This window comes from Zootoca vivipara, chromosome 8, assembly GCF_963506605.1.
Source record: "Zootoca vivipara chromosome 8, rZooViv1.1, whole genome shotgun sequence".
Classification (NCBI taxonomy): Eukaryota; Metazoa; Chordata; class Lepidosauria; order Squamata; family Lacertidae; genus Zootoca; species Zootoca vivipara.
Window position 1 is genome coordinate 57,153,574 of NC_083283.1, and position 24,238 is coordinate 57,177,811.

General features: G+C 42.4%; 1 protein-coding gene across 1 annotated transcript; it reads right to left on the minus strand.

Annotated features, from left to right (window-relative positions):
* Window positions 1-1,945: 1,945 nt before the first annotated feature.
* SCGN (secretagogin, EF-hand calcium binding protein) lies at window positions 1,946-23,659 on the minus strand. Its single transcript, XM_035126053.2, has 11 exons — window positions 23,252-23,659; window positions 21,225-21,295; window positions 14,763-14,855; window positions 14,322-14,411; window positions 11,362-11,418; window positions 11,082-11,159; window positions 5,812-5,867; window positions 5,301-5,346; window positions 5,138-5,197; window positions 3,887-3,955; window positions 1,946-2,809 (listed from the first exon to the last, which is right to left on the minus strand). Exons 1-11 carry the CDS (start codon window positions 23,322-23,324, stop codon window positions 2,681-2,683), a joined length of 822 nt encoding a protein of 273 aa, XP_034981944.2. The 5' UTR covers window positions 23,325-23,659; the 3' UTR covers window positions 1,946-2,680.
* Between the last annotated feature and the right edge of the window lie 579 nt (window positions 23,660-24,238).

Genomic DNA, 24,238 nt, shown 5'->3' on the forward strand with positions numbered 1-24,238 from the left:
CAATCTGTGTTCATAACATTGCTACAGTTATTCTGCAGTATTCAAACAAGACAAAGAAGGAAATAACTGTGTTATGTGTCTTCCCCTCTTCCTGAAATGGTAGTCCCTTCTCTGCCTACCAAGGTTTCCCAACACTCCATTATTTTACAGCAAGAAGCAGTTTTCTTGAATTTTAAAAACTTCTAGCCGAACTTCAAAAACGTATCAGGTTTTGAAAGTAATCTCTCTTGGGGGCCATATGCAAAAAGCACTTAAACCTCCAGGGAGGTTTTTTCCCCGGAGATGAAAGCAATCATATTCCTTATGTCCATTTGTTTCCTGTCCTTCCTGCCAGCGGTATAGAGCAATCTAGGAAAGTTAGTGGCTTTGCCCTCCAGGCCTCCAAATTAACTTCAGAGCTGGTGGAGGGTGGGAGGAAACTGGACATGGGTTTTGCACATCCAGCCCAACACTCTGGTCCTTAGCCCACTTGCTGCTCTCTCCAGATGTTCTTGGATTCCAACTCCTATCAGCCCCAGCCAACATCTGAAAGCCACCAGACTGGTGGCTACTGCTCTAGGCAGTGCCCCATATTGGGGAGTTTTGCTGGCACGTCTGATTTTAATTTTTTTGAAAAGAGAAAAGATTCTGCCCGATTACAAAAAAGGGTGAAATACATTTCAGTCCCATTCAATGTTTAAGTGAGCAATGCTTAAATTTTACCTGGATTGCAGCCAATTTGTTGGGCTCACAGTGAAGGCTCATGGAAAGTGGGGAAAAGCTGCAGCTGGTTGAATAGAGAGGGAAGCAGTGAATAACATCATGAGCAGAGGCAGAAAACCTAATCTTTCCCATTCTCTCTACTGGCACTTTATATAACTGGTTGAGCCAAATGAGGCCTTTGCGTTAAGTCTCCTGTTTGGCATTCTATTTGCTTGTAAGCCTGGTTTGTTTGCAATAAAACAGCTCCCTTGAATATTGAAATATCATAGAGACATGTGGGGTATGCAGATTCAGGACACAAACCCATCTTTCAAGTTCAAATAGCAGCATGACTTCAATGGCCATCCTCAGAGTTGGGAACATAAAAATGCAAAACAAAATATTAGCGGTGGTGAAAAGGGGAAAGGAAGAGGCAGTTATCTTTAATTCCAAATTATTTTGGAACCCAGAAGTGTAGACCCATTGGAATCAATGGACTGAACTAACAAGTTGATTTATTTGAAGGGCTCTGCTCTGCATGTGACTAACTTTGATGATATCCAAAATATATTAGACTTACATCGTATACAAAGGCAAAGGTTAAAAAATGTTAAAGGTAAAGGACCCCTGGGCAGTTAAGTCCAGTCAAAGGCAACTATGGGGTGTGGTGCTCATCTTGCTTCAAGCTGAGGGAGTCAGCATTTGTTCACAGACAGCTTTCCAAGTCATGTGGCCAGCATGACTAAACCGCTTCTGGCGCAATGTGATGAGTGGACACTGGACACAGTGATGAGTGCCAGACTGCACAGAAATGCCGTTTACCTTCCTGCTGCAGTGGTACCTATTTATCTACTTGCAATGGTGTGCTTTTGAACTGCTAGGTTGGCAGAAGCTGGGACAGAACAACAGGAGCCCACCCCGTCGCAGAGATTCAAACTGCTGACCTTCCGATCAGCAAGCCCAAGAGGCTCAGTCCCACCCGCCCCCCTCATACAAATGTACCTGTTTGTGACTCGGCTAGGATTTACAAAGCCATAGAGAAAAATATGCTATTGTGCCTTAAAGTAGGGGAAAGCAGGATGGATGGATTCAAGCATTTACTGGACCTCAAAAGTCTTGCACAAAAGAGAGCTGGATAGTTTTCTTTCTTTTTTTTAAAGAAAAAGTTAGAGCATTGTCAATGATCAATCTATGGGTTGAAGCACACAAGAGAGATGGTTCACACTAGAAGGAAAGGAGATGGAGCAGAGACTTGATCTTAAACCAGAAAGACTTGCGACCCTTGAAATGAGACCCCTGCTCAACTTCAGGAACCTTGATCATGATCAGCTTTGGTGCTAAGATTAGCACCACTTTGGGGGATATTTCTGTCCAGCCAAACCTTTGCTGTTTTCCAGCTTTGTCCTCCTCTGTCATTTAAAATTGGGGTGGAGGGTGTTACATATTATAAGTAATACACACAGCAGTTGTATTCTGATTTCTAAACGGTTGATTTTATTCTTTTACAAATACATTGCTTCCAACACCATCAAGCTTTTGCGCCTTAAAAAAAAGGGGGGGATACTGTGAGTATCACACACTACACAGTTGTCACAGACATGGACTACCAAGAAGGAACCAATAGTTTTAGGAATATAGCCTAGGGAGCAGAGTACAACAAAGTGTGATGCTATATAACAGCAGTCTTGGTACAATGGCCACGTAGCTTTCTGATAGACTGGGTAGTTTGTAGATATGAAGCATGTTTTAAAAATGTGTAAGAAACCCCGCAGGTGAGATCTCCTTTGGAACAGCATGTGTGCTGTTACTGTTCATCACATGTATTCTGCTGGGCTGAAGACTTGCAAATGAAGATGTTCATCTGCACTGTGAGTTGCCTCTATCTTCTAGGCTCAGCATAACAGAGATTATTAACACAGCACTGGAAATGTTCTACCAGGACCAGCAGGCTCTCACAAAAGACAATAATTGGCAAGCCACAGGAGAAGCACATTCAGGTCTATGGGGCAATTTTGATTCCCAGACACAAGGCGAGTTCGGATTTTTGGATTTTCCCATCCTTGTTCACATCACAATGGCGAAGCAGGATCTGGCGGAACTTATCCAGGTCAGTGCCACTAATGCTGGGCTACAATGGGAAGGAGGGGAAAGAGAGAGAGAATTACTTTCAGAAGACAAAATATCCATTCTCAGGAGTTATTTTTTTAACATCAAGCATGAACGAGAATTCAACAGCAAAGAGCAACGAAAAGGATAAAGGAGGAGGAGATCCAGCAAATAGGAAGCCTCAGTACAGCTTGAAAGAAGGAAAGAAGGAAAAACACAAAGGAGAAATGATGGATTTGAGATCTGCAGCAGATGGTGGAGTGGCAGCACTTAGCTGATCTCCTGACAGCTGAGTCACTTCTGCTTAACATGAGGTGGAGGAGAGAGGTGGCAGTGATATTGGCACAGTGCAAACACAGCAGCACCGGATTGGCTTTGCCAGCGCATTTGCACCACACAGACCTTCTCACTGCCTTGCCCCTCACTGTCTCGGTAAACAGCAGCGGCTCAGTTGACAGGAAGTCAGGTAAATATTGACACCACACTCCACTGTCCGCTATCTAATGATGTGTGATGATGTGTGTGTCTTCTCTAAATATATAAACATGAATCTGGCCAAGTTTATACTACTGTACTAGCCCTTTCTTTGTGTGCCCAGTTTGGAGGATTTGGAAGAAGGGGTAGAAGTGATGATGGTGCAAGGTATGTACAGCAAGAGAACATGGCCAAAGCCCTATGGGACACAGAGCTCTAGATGGGCCAATGCTTTCCATCCTCTTCTATAATGGAAAATGCTCCACATGACACAAGGCGTTCGTGTGTGTGTATATAACACTTCCTGGTTCAATGAAAGTACGAGGAAGCTCTTTGTACCTGGAAAACCATGTGCACCTCAGAGTTGCTGTATTGGGTTCATTACATTCATAAATCTGTCATAAGGAAAGCTAAGTCCACATCATAATTTATCACTTCATTAGGTTACCCAGGCACCCAAGTTAACAAAGAGAAGTTCCTCATTCTTTATTGTTCCACAAAAGACGTGGAGTCAATTAAGTTACGGTATTTGTTTTGGTTCCTTGTGCTTTCAAGCTACTGAAACCAAGCCACATTTGTCACAAAACCTATGGGAAACAAAACATGAAAACCACTAAGTAGTCACCTTGACAAGTTCCATCATATCTTTTACAAATCCATCCACTTCTGGGCCTTCAAGTGCTCCTGTCTTACTCTGGAATATATACATGTAAAAATCATACAGTTTTGCAGACTAGAAACACATCCATCCATGAATAATTGGCTGCCTGTTCTCTTTTTCTGGCAATATTATCTCCAACTTCCCAAGCTATATGCCTATGGACATTCCAAATCATATGGAAAATCCACTGCATGCTCCTTGTTGTCTTGATAAGGTTCTGTCATGGTAACTACGCTACAAGGAAGGTGGTCATCAGAGCTGATTCAGACACTCTGATTCAGAAGAGAGCAAGACAGCTGCTATAATGGGTCTACTTGTGCATCTCACAAATAATCTGGCCAGCGGCAGATCGTTCCCCACCTGTGCCCTGGGCATGCACCAGGGCACACCATGGGGTTGGGGCTGTGGGTGGAGCACACTGCTGCAGCGACCCCTCCCCACTGCTGAAAAGCGGGGTGCACGTCTGCTTGCGGTGCCCAGAGAGCCCTGTGTCGTTTTTGCGAGTCTTGCAAAAAATGATGCTGAGTTCATGGGGCACCACGATCAGGCATGCGTCCTGGCCCCTGCAAACCCAGCACTATAGCTATAGAGTTGCTTTATGGTTTTTATTCTCACTGTAAATTGCTTTGAATGTTTTCTTAACAAACAACAGCAATCGAGCTGTATATATTTTTAACGAAATAGATGAATCCACTTGATTCCCCTGCATGGTATTCTAATGCAAAGTCTGTAAAGTCTGATGTGCCACTTGATCAGCAATAACATACCTGCCAACATTTCTCAGATGAACATAGGGACTTCCTATTCTATTATTATGATTACTACTACTACTACTACTACTACTACTACTACTATTCTACCCCACCCATCTGACTGCATTGCCCCAGCCACTCTAGGCAACTTCCATTATATATAAACACATCATAAAACATTAAACATTAAAAAAACAGGTCTGTCTTCAGATGTCTTCTAAAGGTTGTATAGTCACTTATTTCCTTGGGTCATTATTTGTTTTTTGTTTGCAAAACTCCATCCCTCCAACATTTCTCTGATGAAAACAGGGACATCCTAAAGAAAAGCGGGACATTCCAGAATCAAATCAGAAACCGGGGTGGCTTCTGTAAACATGGGACTGTCCCTGGAAAACAGGGACACTTGGAGGGCTTGCAATAATCCCAAACCCACCAAAGAAACAACAACAAAAAATCATCTTACAACATCATAGTGAGCAAAGATTTTCTCAAAATCTCTCTTCCTTTCTTCTGTACTACAAGCCTGAATGGAGGACGAAAAAATATTTTAAAATGTTTGGGGATTTTTTTTTAAGGGAAAAGGGGGAAGTGTAACTAAATGCACTAAAAATTACTGTAGTACTTACATCCAGTTTAAATTGAAGGAGAAAATTTTCCTGAAGAGCCAGAATTCTAAATGGAAAGAGGCAAATGGTCATTTTCTCAGATACCATTTCCACAGAGACAGGCATTTCTGCCTGATAGATCTCACAAAGGGGAAAGATGAACACTTTGAGATACAAAAGCTTGTAACATTATGAGTAGGATTGTGAGTAGGATTTTAAATCTGTAGACAGAAATTCTGAGCCTCTAGAACAGGCATCCCCAAACTCGGCCCTCCAGATGTTTTGGGACTTCAATTCCCATCATCCCTGACCACTGGTCCTGTTAGCTAGGGATGATGGAGTTGTAGTTCCAAAATAGCTGGAGGGCCGAGTTTGGGGATGCCTGCTCTAGAAGTTCTGGTTCCTCATGACAGGCAGGAATTCAACAGATTTCGTATTTAGGGTAGAGGCAATGGGGAAAGTTATGCCTGTTGAAGCTACCACAGATTCAACACTCCCTTTCTGAATAAGCTGAAGAGTCATTAGAAGCTACCTTGCTAGGTCATTGAGATCCAGTCGTCCATCTTTATTTTTGTCAAAGAGCTTCATCTAAAAAGCAAGATAAGAAAGCCTTTATGAAGCTCCCATTAGTTTAGGAAACCTAGCATAAGCAATGAGTCAATATACAGGGGCATTTTACTATTCACAGTGATGCTGCCCACGTTGTGGAGTCACATAGCCTTGTCAGATTTGCCAAGGCCTGGACAAGCAATCATCTGTCCTTCTCAGATTTTATCATGGGATATTTGGCCAGATTGCAAAACAGTTTTGAAAGAGTGCATTGTGTGCCTGTTGGATGTGTACCTATGTGAGGATGATACCAACTTCCTTCTGTCTTTCCCAATTTTTATGTGACTGTCCTTGGAAAACATGGTGGAGCACCATCCATCCTCCTTCTGAAAGACTCATAAGTGAACATTTGATCAGACTCATTTTCGTGATGAGTATGTTTGACAAATGGCTTTCCCTCCATAAGCACGTGTTTCTGCTGGGAAATTTCAGGCTCTTAATGTCAGAGCACTCATGCTGATGACTGTAAGAGGTTCTTCCCGGTATATTCAGATTTTCCTGAACTATATTTCGATTGCTCCCCTCCAGGCTGAATCACTTCTCTTCAAAGCCCCACCCCCCACCCCAGTCCTTTCCCAGCTATAGCCCTGTTGCTATAAAACAGCAATCACTTTCAGAAAGGAGAAAAGTAGCCTGAATACTTCATGATAAAAGAGGGTTGAGAAACTGAATTTAATTTTTTTAGGTGTTGGGAGATGACTGCACAGTATATCTCATAGATCAGCTGTAAAATATTCACTACTGGGATAGTGTTTAACTTCTCTTTTATGAATGCTACCTCTTTAGGAATGATGATGCTCTGAAAAACCTACAGGGGGAAATATGTGTATGTGTATGTGTTTGTCTACACACACCTCAAGATGCATAAGTAAATATCTCACCCTCTCAGGGTGTGAGGCCAAAATTTGGCGTACCTCCTAACTCTTGCCATCTGTTCTGCTCAATTCACTGCATCATAGTTGTGGTGCCCTGCAGCGCCCCCTAGGCTCAGGGTCCAGTGCGGCAGAACTGGTTGAACTGCCCTAAATCTGCCTCTGCTGTGTCAACTGTGGTTAACCTTAACTAAGCTCCCTCCAAACCATAGTTTACAAAGCCTCATTGGCCAGATTGGACCCACCATCTGGCCAAGAGGTTCCCCATCCCAGGATCAAGGAACAGCTCTCTCTCCTTTTCCCCACTCCTGAAATTTGAAAGACCAAAGTCTACCCCTGGACACAGAAAGCTGTAGTTAAGCTATGATGGAGGTAAAATATCCTGAACTTCCCACTGGAAAAGTCATGCTGAAGGACAAGGGAGAAGATGGAGTGTGCAAGTCTAGGGGAAACAAGACTCATTCTCATAACACTAAACTATGGTTTAGATCAGTGTTTCTCAACCAGTGTGCCTCCAGGTGTTTTGGGACTACAACTCCCATCATCCCTAGCTAGCAAGACCAGTGGTCAGGAATGATGGGAGTTGTAGTCCCAAAACATCTGGAGGCACACTGGTTGAGAAACACTGGTTTAGATCAGGCATCCCCAAACTTCGGCCCTCCAGATGTTTTGGACTATATTTCCCATCTTCCCCGACCACTGGTCCTGTTAGCTAGGGATCATGGGAGTTGTAGGCCAAAACATCTGGAGGGCCGCAGTTTGGGGATGCCTGGTTTAGATTCACCTCCAAGCCAGCCTAATATGAGCAGGATGCTTTCTTCCCTACCCCCTCCCGACACATTCCATAATTTTTCACAAGTTTCTTTTTTTTGCTAGTGTCACGGGAACTTGCTGCTCATAGTATTTTCCCATGCAACTGTGGCAAGAGCTTGGTTACAAAAAACAAAAAAGGGATGGTTTAATTTGAATCGGGGCTCATCTCCAGAACCTGTTTTGCATGCCTGAAACCCAATATATCCAATAACAAGCGTAATCAACAAACATTTGGACAGATGTGGGGACAGAAAGGGAAGGAAGACATAGGAAGCACATAGGAAGCACGGAGTTAATCCAAACAAAACCTCCATGTACTCTCTGTTTTGCTACATTTCTGGAAACCAGTGGAAGATCACCTAAGGAAAGAGGGTTTAAATTGCGAATTGGTAGTTTGTCTAATTTAACTTGAGGATTGCTTAAAGAGAATATATGGGAAGCAATGGGAGAAGAGCTACCCACAAAGGGTGGGAAAATAAGAAAGGGGAAAACAGGGAAAACAAAAAATGGTGAGAAACGGTCTATCAACAATCGGAAGTTCTTATATATATATATATATATTATTTTTTTCTTTTAGGTACCTTCCCCCCCCCTTTTTTCTTCTTCCCGGGATTATCTCTCTCCCCCCTTCTTTTTTTCGTTCTTTTCTTTTTTCTTGCTTTGTTTCTGTTTTTCAGAGTTTTGGTATATAATTTCATGTATATTATTTGCATTTATATTTGTGTTTGCTTTTTTGTGATAGATGTGTTGATTTTGTTGATTTTGTGGTCTGTATGTATGTAACTTTTTAAAAAATAAGAAATAAAGCTCTTTTAAACTAAAAACAAACAAACAAACAAAACCTCCATGGAAACATAGCACATGGATTTTTCATATGCCTTAAACTACTGGTATCTGTGATTCTGTAGACAAACTAGTTGTTTTATTCAGTGGAAGCATATTGTGTGGTGCAAATGAAAGCCCAGCATTGACAGCTTGTCTGATATTATCATGACCTCCTACTCTAGCCAATGAATAACAATAGCCTTAGCGAGGATGTGATAATTTTGGCAGGCTAGGTAATGTGATTTGCTGATGAATAAACCAGCAATGAGCTTGCCTTGCATATGGCATTGACAAGATGTAGCTTTGTGAACTGCAGAATTGTTTTAATCATAATTTTAAAAACATACTGGTGATTTAATAACACCTGTATGCTCTAATTTATCCAAATGAGATTGGGGAACATTAAAAACACTTCTAAAATCTGGAAGTCAGATGTAAGGAAGTAGCATTTGAACTTAGAAATTAAAAAGGGTTACACTGATACAGGGCACAGTGGGATACAATAAGGGACATAGAGACAGTCAACAGAGCTAAGTTTCCACAAATGAACCTTTCAAAGGGAACTGGATACATTTCTGAGTGGTTTTGAGTGATAACACCCTATAACCTTTTAAATGTGTTTCGGGTGGGAGTGGGAATGGGATGGGGTGGTGTTATGGGTTTGTGGGTTTTTTTTAGGAGTTTTGTGTTTTTATGTTGTATTTTAAGCACTATAGAAATGATCCTTACAAGTATAGTTTTTTAATGTTGTATTTTAATGTTGCAAATTCTGTGATGATCTATGGATGAAGCACAGGACAGTTAATAATAAGAATAATAAGAATAATTTTAAAGTAGGTTTCCTTCTTCCCTAGTTGCATGATTAGAGGTGGAACTTAAAGGTGACATGTGGGACATGACAGATGAGTGCTAATGGCAAGGCACTTGTTGTTCATTTACCAAACCTTTTCCTTAGCTCATGATCACTCCTGGAACAACATGGTCTTCCCTTCTCCTTCAGCCTTTGATACCACTTAAACTGAATGGTGTGCTTAGAAACACACTTGCCCTCTAGAATTCATCCTCTAGTAAGAGGGTTGCCACAGGTATTGAAGGATAATTGCTCATCAACTCCTTGGGACCTTTGTGGTAGGATTCCTTCCCGTGTCATTCCCTTTGTGCAATGTATACTTGAGGAGGCCACTTGACAAGGTCAATTTTGCAATATAAGGTCAAGCTTGTGTAACAGCTGCTTCCCATTTGCATGAAGTGCCTCACTGTCTCTCCCTTAAGAACAGTACCGTATATCTCTGGGGAATGAGCCCCATCTGAAACCAACTCTTCTGTGGGCAAATCGGTACTGGAACAACTTATTGAAAGACACAAGAAATAAAAGGAAATCACAAATACCTGATTTAAAGCCTACTGAAATAACATTGCAAGATTACAATGTTAACATATGCAGTAACTCAACAGATGGTATCCACAAATCAGTTGTCTGGGCATGGATAATGCCTGTTCAAATCCTTCTTGTGTATATCACAAATATTCTTGCAAAGTATAAGTTTTCAGTCCAGCCTAAATAGGTTATAATGGGTTCCATCTTGATCATAATGCACTTTATTTTTTAAAATAGTTGTTTGGGGGGATCCATGAAATTGTTGTCTGTGCTTGTGATGCAGATCATGCTAAATCCAGGCTGAAAACAACTACATAGGCCAAGAACAATGCATGTGTGAGAAAAACCCCCCACACTAAATCTCAGTCAGATTGGGCCTGTGGGTTGGTGTGAAATATGGGTGCAGTACTCACTTCAATAGGGATGCGGGTGGCGCTGTGGGTTAAACCACAGAGCCTAGGGCTTGCCGATCAGAAGGTTGGCGGTTCAAATCCCTGTGACGGGGTGAGCTCCCGTTGCTCGGTCCCAGCTCCTGCCAACCTAGCAGTTCGAAAGCACCTCAAAGTGCAAGTAGATAAATAGGTACTGCTCCAAGCGGGAAGGTAAACGGCGTTTCTGTGTGCTGCTCTGGTTTGCCAGAAGCGGCTTTGTCATGCTGGCCACATGACCTGGAAGCTGTACGCCGGCTTCCTTGGCCAATAAAGCGAGATGAGCGCCGCAACCCCAGAGTCGGTCACGACTGGACCTAATGGTCAGGGGTCCCTTTACGTTTACCTTTTACACACTGCAATCGTTTTATGATAAGTGCTCTCAGTTCTCATGCTATGATTTAATCATTGCTTATTTTTCTGCTTTTCTCACCCCCCCCCCATAATCCGGATGACAGAATCCCATTCCACCGAGCAGGATGTTATTCTGAGGTACAGTCCAATTACTTATTCAAAAGCAAAACACAAGTCATCATAAAATAGAATAGGGAATAAATACTGGTAGTTGGTATCAGATGACTTCTGAGCACAAAGGAGGTAACTTCTAACCACCAGTGCCATGAGCTCACGGCTGGGATGACAGGCTTCAGGGACAATGGCCACATTAGCCAAATTGGACCCCCTAGCTGGCCAAGAGGTTCCCCATCCCAGGATGAAGCAACAGCTCTCTCTCCTTCTTTTCCCCACCCCTTAGATATCCCCTGACCCCCCCCCTTTGCAACGCTGGTCCATCTTGTGCAACTACCATATTGGCTATCTAGAATTCCTCATAATTTCTATAATAACGTAAGTATTTGATGATATGCACTCTGCTTACCATGGTTTCTGTGTATTCTTGCAGCTTTGCCTTAGAAATGGTTTTTCCATGCTGCCGGAAAAGATCTTGCAGAAAGTTCTTTGTCAGGAAAGGAGAGAAGTAGTTTTTACTGTTTCAGATTCATACTAGGAATAATATAAAGGAATCAAGGCCCGTTTCATCAGACACTTCACAAAAACTAAGGCAGTTGCTTGAATGCACTTAATATGTTCTATATGCGATCAAAATATACATATTGAGTAAAGAAGGCATCTGGATAAAGACTCCCTAGAGAACTTACTCTGAGTTCGGCAGCTGAAATAAAACCACTGCTATCAACATCATATTGACGCCAGATCTAAAGGGGGGAAATGAGTGAACAGTTATCATCTTCAAATAGATGTTCAATACATATCTCAGTCTCATTTATGAAGTGCTATGGAACATAGAAAATGTTTGGATAGCGGGAATTTGGATAATTTTTCACAAGGGTTGCAACCAACACGGGAAGGATTTCAGACGATGGGAGTCTGTTGCAGCCCTTCAGTGGGCTCCCTGTGTGGAGATTGTATGCCCACTCTCCCTTGTACTTCAGTCATGGGGGAGCCACAGCAGAAAGAAAGGGCTACTCCTGTATTTTTTAAAGTATGCAAATAAAGATTTCTTTTAATTTAAAAAAAAGAAAAAGAAAGGGCTACTCTACAGTATCAGATGGAAGTAGCCACCATCACACCAGGCCCATCGCTCAGGAATCAGATAGTTTGGGAAGGAGATTCTTCTGGGCTCATGTTCCTTCAGGCTGTGCTGAGTCTCCTAGTAGATGAACATGCCAGACTCATTTGGAGCTATCCAGCAGCAGGCCAGATTCAAAAATACGCAGGTAGGTGGAATTACTGATTTGCTTTTCTAAGACTGAGCATTTATTTACCTTGTTCTCTAGATCTTGGCTATTACTCAACCATCTCTAAAATAAACTGTTTGAAGTGTGCACGTGCATGTGTGCACATCTAGGGCTGCCCTATTTTGAAGAGCAAAAAAGAGGACACATTTGCCAACTTCTACTTTTAACTATGGATCACTATGATGACTCTACCCAAGAAAAAGAGGACGTGTCCTGGAAAAAGAGGACATATGGCAATCCTAAATGGCTCATCTCAGCATTGACACCATGGAATTAGTAACCAACATCTTGTTTCTTTCCAAAATATTTAGAAAACAAGGATTTTGAAACCTGGAAAAAACCCTTATGTGTCACTGACAAGTTCCATCTAAAAGAAGTGTTAAACAATTTTCATCCTTAACTTGGACATGTCGTTACCATGGCTGCATATTCAGATTCGCTATTTGTTATGTAAACAGCACAGCCAATCAAGGGACTAAGTGGCTATTTGTATTCCTATTTGTATCCCCTTGGTAGTAGTTGACGTTAGATGGTATTTTTAGATTGAAACACTAGGCCCAGATTAGAAGAGATTTTATTTTGTAAAAAAATAATAATATTTCCCAGTGCACTTGACGGTACCCACCTGGAGCTAATTGATGGTATCCACCTTGGATAGGGCAATATAAACAACTTAATGCCTCAGTTACAAGATTAGAGAAGCTGAGTATTTCCTCTGTGGTGTTGTTCCAATTTATTAATTTTTTTTTGCTGCCCGTTCACTATGAGGCTCCAGTGTGGGTTATAACAATTAAAAATATAATATTAAAACAGTTAAAACAAAGTACAGTCAAGATAATAGGGTGGGTCCTAAAGTATACATCTCAGATGTCAAATGGCAGGGTTAAAAAAGGTGCACCTTCAGCATTTGAGGAAAGTGACATAATGAAAGTGTTCAACACACTTCTGTGGGAAGGGAATTCCACACTTTAGAGGCTACCACAGAGAACGTCCTCTCCTGGGTCACCAGGAGAATTTCTGAGGGCAGTGGAACTCCCAAGAAGGCCCTCTCTGCTGATTGTAAGACCTGAGAAAATCTGTAGGGAAGGAGGCTGTGAGTCAGATTTGGGGCCTGGGCCATTTAGGATTTTTAACACTAATTTGAACACCTTGAATATGGCCCAGAAGCAAACTGGCAGCCAAAACAGGGTTTGTGTGAATTCTAAATGTAATCCCAGCCAGTAATCTGGCCACTGCATTTTGGACCAGTTGAAGTTTCCATCTCATTTTTAAGTATTGCTTAAAAAAGAACCAGGAGATTCCTCAGAGATCTCCTTGAGTAATGTACGGTTGGGTCTAGTGCTCACAATGGACCCATTCTTAGCCAGGACTCCAGAATGGCCCTCCTTCAGTAGCTGCGGTGTCAATCCCATGTTTTATATTGGACTGAAAAGACAGAGAGTGATCTGGGAAGAAGAATGAGAGTTGTTAGCTAGATGTTTATATGGTGACTTGAATCATTAACCTAGTAGGTATAGTCTTTTAAGCATCAAGCCTCATAATCTCTTGTCTCAGGTTCCAAAGTTCAAAGGCACACAACACTTAACAGCTTGTGTGTGTTTAATGAAAGGTGATAATATTATTTTTGAGTTTAATAAACAGCTGTGCAAAAGGTCCCCACAGACCATCTGTGGCCAAAGGCTGCACACTGCTTCTTCCATGGCTGATAAATTTCGCATCATGCAAACTAGGCCATCGTGCTTCACAATGGAGAAGGATGCTGAGGCTCAACATATATGTGATGGAGGGGGCAGACTAGAGATAAAGCAGGAAAAGAAGGGTCTACTTTTGAGAGCAAAGGTGTGGGTGGGTGGGAGGATTCTGAACCTGCCCCCCACGCCTCCCTCCCTCCCTTTACTTCCTTGCTCTCTATCACCTCCAGAGCTCTTTCCTGGACCAAATTCTAAAATTGGAAGAGGGGGAAAGCACTGTTAGGTGGTTAGGTGGAATGCAGATCCAAGGAAGTGATAGGTACAAGGAGCAAAGTACCAGGTTACGCTTCCTGGAGCTTTTTGGGGGGCTCCCAGAATCCAATCCTCCATCTCACGCTTTGTACTTAATTGGGAAAGGCCTTGGGTTTAAACCAAGTGTAGGGAACCTATGGTCTTCCCCAAGTCCTTGGACTACAACTCTCAGCAGCAGTGGTCATTGGCTGTGCTGGCTGCTAGGAACTGGAGTCCCATAAATTCTGGAAGGCTCTATGTTAGCTACCCTGAGGTTAAACAAATGTGAGCCTCAGCGTGTGGCCAAGACACCAACTAAAAGTATGCAATGCAAAATACTTTGAAAAATGGAAACAGACAGCAGGAAATTACACCCACCCGCATGAATTCCACGCTGTTGTCCAAAGGTGTTTCTCTTCGGAAAAGAAGCAGGAAGTTCTCATCCTCCGACAAGATTATACTTGCAAGCTAAAAAATTTTTTTGGGGGGGAAGGGTACATTTCTCAAACTGTTCTCTATGCAGTTATTTCCATCATCATCATCATCATCATCATCATCATCATCATCATTATTGTTATTCGGAATAAATTGCTATACCACAAGGACAGAAGCAGGGCAGAGCAGAGCAAAACTACAAAATCTATGGTAGCAGCAAAATCCTAACAGATGCTTTTGTCAAAAGGACATTTGGACAAAAAGTTCCAATACTACATTATCTAAACGAACCGGTGAACCCACTCTTTGTAACAGTGCAATTATTATTCCTCAATTGCCTGTTATCTAATTTCTAACACTGAAAAATAAAAGGCAGCTAGGTACCTCTTGTATTTGTAAGCGTCCATCTGCCGTCACATCGTAGGCTGACATAAATCGTTTTTTCACCCTCTGCACCTTTTCTTCTGTTATGGTGCTCTGTGATATGAAAAGCAACAGGTTAAGGATAAAAGCAATTTCCCCGAGTACAATGCATTCTCTCCCGTCTCTTTTAAGACCAGCCATGCAGGACCTGCAGCGAATGTCTCCCTTAGTCTGAAAGGAAGGGAGCCTGCAGCAAGAGCCATTTGTTCTGGTTTCCTAACACCCTGCCTTGAAGTCATCTTTGGAAGCGAGGTGCACGCACACACATACATACATTATGAGAAGCGACTTGTTCCTTACCAAAGTGACAATAGTCCCAGAGCACATGGGGCCACCACCTAAATAACATTAAGCAGGATCAGTGCCTGGATGGGAGACTTCTTGGAGGCCACATGTATGCCATCTTGGGTTCCATGATGGAAGAAAGGCAGAATATAAATGTGAGAAAGGAAAGAGATTATCGGAAGAAAAGACGAAGTCACAACAAATAGGCACATTCACCTATATCAGTGATGGCGAACCTATGACACGCGTGTCGGACGTGACACACAGAGCCCTCACTACTGGCATGTGCCCCATCGGCCCATTCGTGCTGTTGTTGTTGTCCCCCCCCCCAATTTGTTCTCCCGCTCCTCCTACAGCTTGTCTCCGCTAGAGCTTGTCTCTGCTGTTAAAACCCGGATCCTTTTTTTTGTGTGTGTTATTGTTGCTGGTAGACAGAGATTGGTTTTTAACCCTTTCTGTGCTGTTTTTTCCTGGCGCTTTGGCAGACTGATTGAGTGTAACAGCGTTCATTTTTTAACCCATTCTGTGCTGGGTTTTTTTGGCGCTGTGGCAGACTATGTTGGTGCTGCGTGTTAGTTCCAGCGAAGGTATTATATCCGTCATTTATTTCTGTTCTCTTCCCCCCCAAAAGCGCAGCAGCTTTGGGGCATCCCCCCCAAAAGCAAAGCAACATTTGCACCCCCCCAAAACAACCTCCAAAACTTTGCTCAGCAGCTCCCCCCAACTCTGGGCACTTTGTGATAAATAAGGGTTTTTTGGTTTGGTTTGGTTAAATAATTAGTTTTTGGTTTATTAAATACAGTTATATATTACAATTATACATTTTTGTTATTTAAACTATAAATATCGCAAAATTATGGGTTTTTTCCCCGAAGTGACACACCACCCGAGTTATGCTCATTTTTTTGGCGAATTTTGACACACCAAGCTCAAAAGGTTGCCCATCACTGACCTATATTGTGGTTAGCTTAGATGAGACAGAAACAAGAGCTTACACGCTTATATGAAAGGCTCAGGACCAGACAAAAAGAGGAAGATATCAACATGGTCTCTGAAATCTTCAAAGAGCATATCGAACTCCTGGCTGGGGGCCATTGTGGCTAAAACAGAGAACAGCACTCCAGGTGATAGTTGCAAAGGGGAGGCACCTAAAGGCAAAGCAATGAAAAGGATTCTCTGCTCATATGCATCTACCCAGAGCAGTAAGATGTTGTAGCTGCCTCTGCATGTAAGACAACCAACTCACCTTGCAGGTATAGCTAGGGACCTCTGCCTGAAACAGTGAACAACCTTTTGCACCAGAAGGGTGGGATGTAATTGCTTAAATAAATGCCACCAGGCAGCCAAAACAACAATTTCACTGTATTACTGTGTTCCACACTGTACACAAGAGGACTCCTTATGTACGAAGAAGCCGATGACAGCTTGTAGAAATAAGATGGGCTAAATATAGTATGAGTAGCCTTTAACGCCAGTCAGAAGAATATCAGACTTCAAGTGTTAAATATCCCTCTGCTCTGCTCCAAAAGTTAATTCTATGGGAGCCAGGTTAATTAAACTTCATGACACTTCCAATATATTTTAATCCCATATAAAAAGATCTTGTCTGCTTTAAATTCTTTGAAGAAGTCATTAAAATAATCCTGCACACAACTGAACAATATACCAGGGGTTTTTATATAAAAAAGAAAAAGAAAAAGGGCAAGTTTGGTTTCCTTAGTATCTTTTTTTTAAAGAATACCACACAATATTATAGTATGAAAATTTCCAATGTGAGACTGTAACAGAAGTTTAAGACCAATTTAAAAACCACCGAAAAAAGTAAAATAAAAGTGAGAATGGAATAGTACATATTCAAATAGAACTTCCTTTGTATAGTCATCTTGGTCTTTTAAATTTAGCTTTCTTCCCGCAATGCCACATGTATTCCATCAGCTAATAACAAATGTAAGATTTGCTCCTGTATTTTAAGTAGAACATATATATATATATAGCCAACCAAGAACTTCTCTTTGGTGTTTCAATGTTTTGTCCTTATTTATGAGCTCTCATTTTAATCTGATATCAGCAAAGAGATTAATTATTAAGAGATTGTTTAATTATTTCTTCATTAAATATGAAATTAAGTTGGTAACTTTACCAGCAATCCTGTAGCTATTTTGACACAAGCACACCATTTCAAACTGTCACCCTCAGCCACCCTGAAGGAGATATAATGGAAGTTTGCTGGCTGAACTTCCAGCTGAACAAATATTTTAAAAGAGGAGACTTACAGTCGCCAATATAGCTGTTCCCTTAAAAAGTCTGAAGCTATGCACAAACCCCACAGATCTCCATTTGAACACACACTCAAAATGGTCCCCACTGTAGGGCAACCAGAAATGAAAACAAACACAGGCTCCTCCATTTCCCCGTTCGTTTCACCCCTTTCCCATTTTGCATGCCCACTAAATTCGGTCAACTCTTTTGTTTTCCCAGCTGGGGTTCCTTTTCTTGCCTTTAGCATTAGTTGAGAACACTTCAGAGTAGATGAAAGAGAGGCAGGGGAAACAGTGCTAGAGACTACAGTGGTCATTAGGGAGAAATAACAACAGGGTGCACAGAGGTTAAAAACAATAATTATGGAACAGTTTGCTATTCAAACAGAGACAACTTTCGGAGTGCATAATAACTATTCATTTTATTTCATCCGGCACTTTTAATCTTCAAAGCATATAAGCAGAAATGCTTATTCTTCACAACAACTTGTGAAGGTTGCTTGGTAAGAGGGATCGAATCATTTTGATGCACGCCAACACGTTATGACAAATTCATAACTCAATGAGTCACTGTAAAACAATCACCACTGGGAGATGCTCTTCCAGCCTCCAACTCGCTGCTCTTACAGAATTACAACATTGTTAGAGTCTACACTACAAAACTCTGCAGAACATCAAGGGAAGGCAGAACTGGTCCACACAACAGGTGTGGCAGAAGGAGCACCAAGACAATGGAGAACAGGGTCACAGGGTGGCACTTGGGTGAAGATCAGTGAGCAAGCAAGAAGGAAGGATGCTTTGTCCCCGGGATGCCAGTCACGTCTTGCCTACAAATGCCAGTCTGGCAGCATCGGCGAAGGGTGTACTTAGATAACCCCGCTTTTCAAGGAGAGGCAGAGGCAACCTTAGGATCAGGGGCTAAATGTGTCCCCTGGCTTCTTTAGCCAGCCTACCTACTCATAGGACTTTCCACAGGCCATGCTCCTCACTGGTCCTGCCCTGTGTCCTTCTCAAGAGCATTTGCTGGGCCGGGATGTGTCCTTGAATTGTGACAATGCCAATTATTGGCTGGATGAAGGTGTTTGTAAGGGTAACCTCTGAGTTTAGCACAGATGGTACAAAGATAACAGTCTACACTCTTGCGTTGCCCACTTGCCCCTGGCTCCACCACTGTCCTGTGACCTCTGCAAACTTGCCCAGGGTGACAGGCAGGCTGAAACAGTTCCCTGCTCCTACCTGGGGGGGGGCTACCTTGTCCCCTGCGGGATATTACTTCCCCCAAACAGAAGCCTGCCCTAGTCACCTTGCCCTTTAACCTCTACGGTCCCTGATGTTTGAGGGGAGGTAAAGGTAAAGGGACCCCTGACCATTAGGTCCAGTCGCGGATGACTCTAGGGTTGCGGCGCTCATTTCGCTTTATTGGTCATGGGAGCCGGTGTACAGCTTCCGGGTCATGTGGCCAACATGACTAAGCCGCTTCTGGCGAAACCAGAGCAGCACACGGAAACGCTGTTTACCTTCCCGCCAGAGCGGTACCAATTTATCTACTTGCACTTTGACGTGCATTCGAACTGCTAGGTTGGCAGGAGCAGGGACCAAGCAACGGGAGCTTACCCTGTCGTGGAGATTCGAACCGCTGACCTTCTGATTGGCAAGCTCTAGGCTCAGTGGTTTAGACCACAGCGCCACCCGCGTCCCATTTTGATGGGAGGGGAATAACACAAACATAATAATGTAAGAAGAGACACCTGGATCTGACCAGCATCCTGTTCTCAAAGTGGCCTGTCGGAAAGCTGCAAGCAGGACTCAACCACCAGAGCATTCGCCCTTCCTTTGGTTTTCAGCAACTGGTATTCAGAAGCATTCCTGCCTCCGACTGTGAAGGGAGGGCATAACCCTCATGGCTAGCAGCCAGGGGAAGGAAATCTTTCACACTTTCTACTCAGTCCAAGAGATGAGAAGTGAATGATGTACTCAGCTCTTGCAGTCTGACTTCCTTTCCTTTCCCTCTTCCAAGTGCTTGGTAGGGAAGTGTTTAAGAAAGCAGGGCTTTTTTATTGAAGCACCAGCAGAAACCCATTAAGATGTAGAGAATCACCTATTGTGCATATATTATGAAAAGCATCCTCCCCTTTAAGAAGAATACCAGTCACTCAACATAGTGGGAAATAATGTCTGAAGCAGCTTGAAGTGTTTGCTATGAATAAGTTCACCTCATTGGAGGTACTAAACCTATTATCAGTCATTCCAAGGTCACACAATTGCAGTTCAGAAATAATTTCTAATCATCCAGAGGTCTTTCCCATTTCCCTTTAACTTACTTCTCTCTCATGATTTTTCCTTTGATAGTAAAATGAGAATCCAAAGAGTTAAGGTTTTATGAAGGCAGGATATCTGATCGCATAAACAAGATCACATAATCAGTACTTGTTCCCTTTTTTGGTGGTTTATGGCAACTGCAAATAGTCAGATAATAGACAGAAGAAAGTAAGCACAAGTTGAGAGCCCGGCTTTTTGCTAGTGGCAATCAAAAATAAAGGGCCAATATGTCAGGGGAAATGAAACAGAACCACAACGAACAGGACATGCAAATAATTGACTGTGCCATTGATTCTACTGTTCATTTTACAGCTGTTTACAAGCAGATCCATTTTCCTAAGCAAGTGTCAATTAACTCTGGAGAAAGACCCATGTTAATTGCTTTTGGAAAGCAGAATTTTGCATCTGCAAAACTAATCAGCAACGTTTTGAATAAGCAAAAGACACCTGCTGCCCTCACTCCCTTCATCCAGATTAATGTGTATGCAAGCCTCTTGACTCACCTTCATTAATCTAAATGTGTTTTTTTGTCAGTAGCCTAGCATTTGCTTCATGCCAGAATTATGACCAGTGAGTGGGTGGCCAGTGCGGAGGGACTCAGAACACACACAGTGATAAGAACGTTGCCACACCTGTTGCGAAAGGAACCTGAGCATAACTCTCACACAAAGAACAACATTATTTACCTTAGAATGTTGCTACTGAGAAAAACAAAGTAGATGGGGAGAGAAATATGGTAACACACTCTTGGCTTGGTCTAAAACAGTATGGACAGCACTACCAGTGCCATGCATGGGGAGTTCTCTCTCTCTCTCTCTCTGGGTGGAATTTATTTATTATTGCATTTATACAAAATATTCAACTTTCCCCCAAGGAGCTCAAGGCACACAGCATGACTCTCCCTTTCTCCATAATACGAAGGTTAAGGTGAGAGTTGGTGACTGGCCCAAGGTCACCCAGCAAGCTTCATGGCTGATTGGATATTTCAGCTCCCAGGCACTAGTCCAATGCTCTAACCACAATACCACATTGTGTTTCTGATATGTCTCATCAGGTGTTGGGCAGGAAGGAGAGAGGTGGGTCACACCCACACCATACATTTAAAGTGCATGGCTTCCCTCAAAGAATCCTGGAAACTGCAGGCGTTGTAGCTCTATGAGGGTTCCCCCACAGTTCTTTGGGAGAACCAGGGGCAGACTTTGGTAATCTTTAGTAATATGGTGCCCTGAGTGAGGCTAAAATTTGGCACCTCCAAATGGATCTTTTCAATTATAGATCTTCTCAGTTTTGCGCCCCCTCAGCTCAAAACCCAGTGCAGAGAAACCTCCTGCACTGCCCAAAATTTGGTGCTGGAAGAAGCCATGTGATTTAAATGTATGTTGTGGATAATCCATGTTTCTCCTCCCCCTACCAAACAGCTGAGTGGCAGAGTTATCTTCCTGAAAGTGCTCTGCAACACGGAACCCCAGTTCTTGGATCTATGTTCAACACCAATTTGCAGAAAACTTCTGCATATGCTCATGGTTATATTTACATGCAGAACATAAGACACAGTACTTACTTTACTGCCCAGTGTCTTCAGCAGATGATGAAAAAAATTATCAAGCTCTTTCCCTTCTATGTAACCGTTGTCTAAAACCAATTAAAAACATATTACTGAATATTGTACCATTAATGTTCAGAATCTAAACTGAAGAAATAACATGCAACATAAACATTTCATGAATCTAGTAACAACTCAAACACATTTAGCCAAACTAACACACATAAAGAAAATGTGAATGTTTCTTTTTTACTTTGATAGATTGTTTAAATAGGCAGTTACCGGTACTTTATTCCAGCTTTCTAAGTTTAAACATTCCTCTTCTTCAAATAAATAAGAGATATGAAACTTTCTCCAAAATCCACCAAGAGCTTCTCTTGTTTCAGCCTCCTTTGACAGCCAAGACTTGTATTGATACAAAGGTTGGAAAACATAGGTACAGGCTGCCTATGCCAGAGCAGGCCTACAACTTTAGACTGCAGGCACATACATTTTGAAGTACACGAAAGAGGAATAAAGTTTTCATGCATGTACAAATGCACTAATCAGAGAATTAACATGTTTATTTTAAAATGGAATAAATACGTCTAAATAATAATGACAATAACAACAACAACAACAACAACAACAACAACAACAACAACAACAACAATAGTTACAGGTAGGTAGCCATGTTGGTCTGAGTTGAGACAAAATAAAAAAATTCCTTCAGTAGCACCTTAAAGACAAACTAAGTTTTTATTTTGGTATGAGCTTTCGTGTGCATGCACACTTCTCCAGATACACTGAAACAGAAGTAAACACATCCTCATGTATATTCAGAGGGTGGGTGGGGGTGATGGGAATGGGTGATGGGCTGATAGGAGTGGTAAACCTGTTGATGACTGTTAACGACTCTTAATGACTGCAATTGGTCTTGCGGGGAAAAAGCAAGGGCTGAGGTGCTCTCTAGTAGAACACTTCAAGACCTCAAAGCAACTGTTTTATTACAGAAAACTTTTGCAACTCATTAACAAGCTTAAAACCATGGAGACACCTGGTATGAACAGAGACATAGGATTCTTATCTCATTATACATGATCAAGCTTTCTTTAGCACCTCAGCCCTTGCTTTCCCCCCCGCAAGACCAATTGCAGTCATTAACTTCTGTTTCAGTGTACAGTATGTGAAGAAGTGTGCATGCACATGAAAGCTCATACCAAAATAAAAATTTAGTTGGTCTTTAAGGTGCTACTGAAGGAATTTTTTAAATAACAATAACATTTTATTTATACCCCGCCCATCATGTTCCAGGTTGTACACAATCTAGGGTTACAACAATGTATTAAGACATTTTGGGATATGTTGCTTTAGTGTGATGCTTAATGAAGAACCATTTAAATCAAACTTGCATCAACCTGGAAAGCATAAATGGCAAATGAGGGAGGTAGTGCAGAGGGCTTCCCACTTTTCAGCAGACAGCTGGAGGCAGAGTGGGATTCTGCATTCCTTGATTGCCAGCCTAAGTAGGCTGGTATATTATAATAATTATTTTTTGCATGCTAGTAACTTTGGGGGTCTAATTTACAAGACTGGTTGAGAGTGTAAGCTCCTTGGAGAAGGGACCTGTCCTTTTGCTTATGTTACTAAGCACCATGCAGACTGATGGTGTAAAACAAGAACAAAAAGTTCATGAGGGTTAACATCGGTATTGAAACACCAGCAATGTTTCTTTTAACCAGCCAATTAATAGGTGAAAAAAGTCAGCTGATCTGTAATGAGCCTTGCTTCTCAATTAAATGGCTTCAATCACACCAACCACCCTAATCTCCTCTGCACACCCATGAACACAAAACACTCTGAGATCACGGGAATACAAGCATATGGGTAGTCGAAAATCGAATTGGAGCGTCCAACTTGGAAAAGCAAAAACTTCCTTGCAAAGTAGAAAGAGAAAACTTGGACAAAGAAACACCCCTGCTAGCGCCTATGCCTTTTCTAGGCGCGCTCTGTCCCTTCCCTGTTTAACTCCCAGGGTGGAAAGAGCCTCTCCCGGACGCACTCACCGTCGGCGTCGAAGCGTTGCCAGAGGCGCAGAAAGGCAGCCGCCTCGAGGGAAGGCAGAAAGTCGCTGTCCATGGTTCTGATGCCGGAGAGACCGCGATGGGCAAAGGTCAGGGCGTCGGGTTGGCAAGTCCAAGCGGGCTGCGCGGCGCTCGGGCTGCTGGCCTCGAGTGCCCAAGAGGCGGGCGGGTTTTCAGAAGGCAGCCCAGCCGGGGACACGCCCAGGCTCCCCCCAAGATCCCACCTGCTGCCCGGAGAGAAGGTCGGAGCGAGCCAGCAAGCGAGGCAAATTCGGCTGCTTGCTGCCCCCTTTCGTGCCAAAGTTTCCCTTGTCACCTGCTTGGAGGAAGAGCTGCTGGGTTCGCCCTTGAAATGAGACTGCTGCCACCAACTTTTGCTGTTTTTTTTGTAATGATATATCCTTGTAAGTAAGGCGAGAATATGAGGGGATTTATTGTTGCACAGAGGTGCAAGATGGAATTTAGAAGGCAGAGTCACCAGCTTAAAGGGACTTTGAAGAAGAAACAGCTGCAGTATTAAAAGCGGTTAATGAGTAGGATTAATTCAGAACTGCATTCGCGGTAGACAGAAGGGTCGGTTTGAAAGCTCGCTTTCCAGAGCTCTCTCGCTGTTTTTCGTTTTATATTGCCAGAGTTTCAGAGTTGCAACCCTTTCTAGAACTACAGGAGCTGTAGAGGAGCTAAACATGCATTACAAAGGAAGCCTATGGAGCTGTTGCTACTTTTGGAAACAATCCAAAAGTCACCTGAAATGAATAGAATGAAACCTATAGTGGTGACTTTAAATCAAGATTTATTTATCTTAAATGGGGAATATAAATTAGTTATTTACTGCACAGACAAGTACATTGTTAATTTGTGATGGGCAAGGGTGTAAAGGGGTAAATAAATATTACATAATTTTAATGTTGCTCATGCACACATTGAATTATTCATGAATTGCTCTGAAGCACCACCTCTGTTTTTAGT

Excerpts from the sequence above, each read along its gene's own strand:
- SCGN (XM_035126053.2), bottom strand. The coding sequence starts at position 23,324 with ATGGACAGCGACTTTCTGCCTTCCCTCGAGGCGGCTGCCTTTCTGCGC. Across the intron at positions 14,412-14,762 it reads GACGCTTACAAATACAAGAG|CTTGCAAGTATAATCTTGTC; the intron begins GTACCTAGCTGC and ends AAAATTTTTTAG. Across the intron at positions 2,810-3,886 it reads ATATGATGGAACTTGTCAAG|CCCAGCATTAGTGGCACTGA; the intron begins GTGACTACTTAG and ends TTCCCATTGTAG.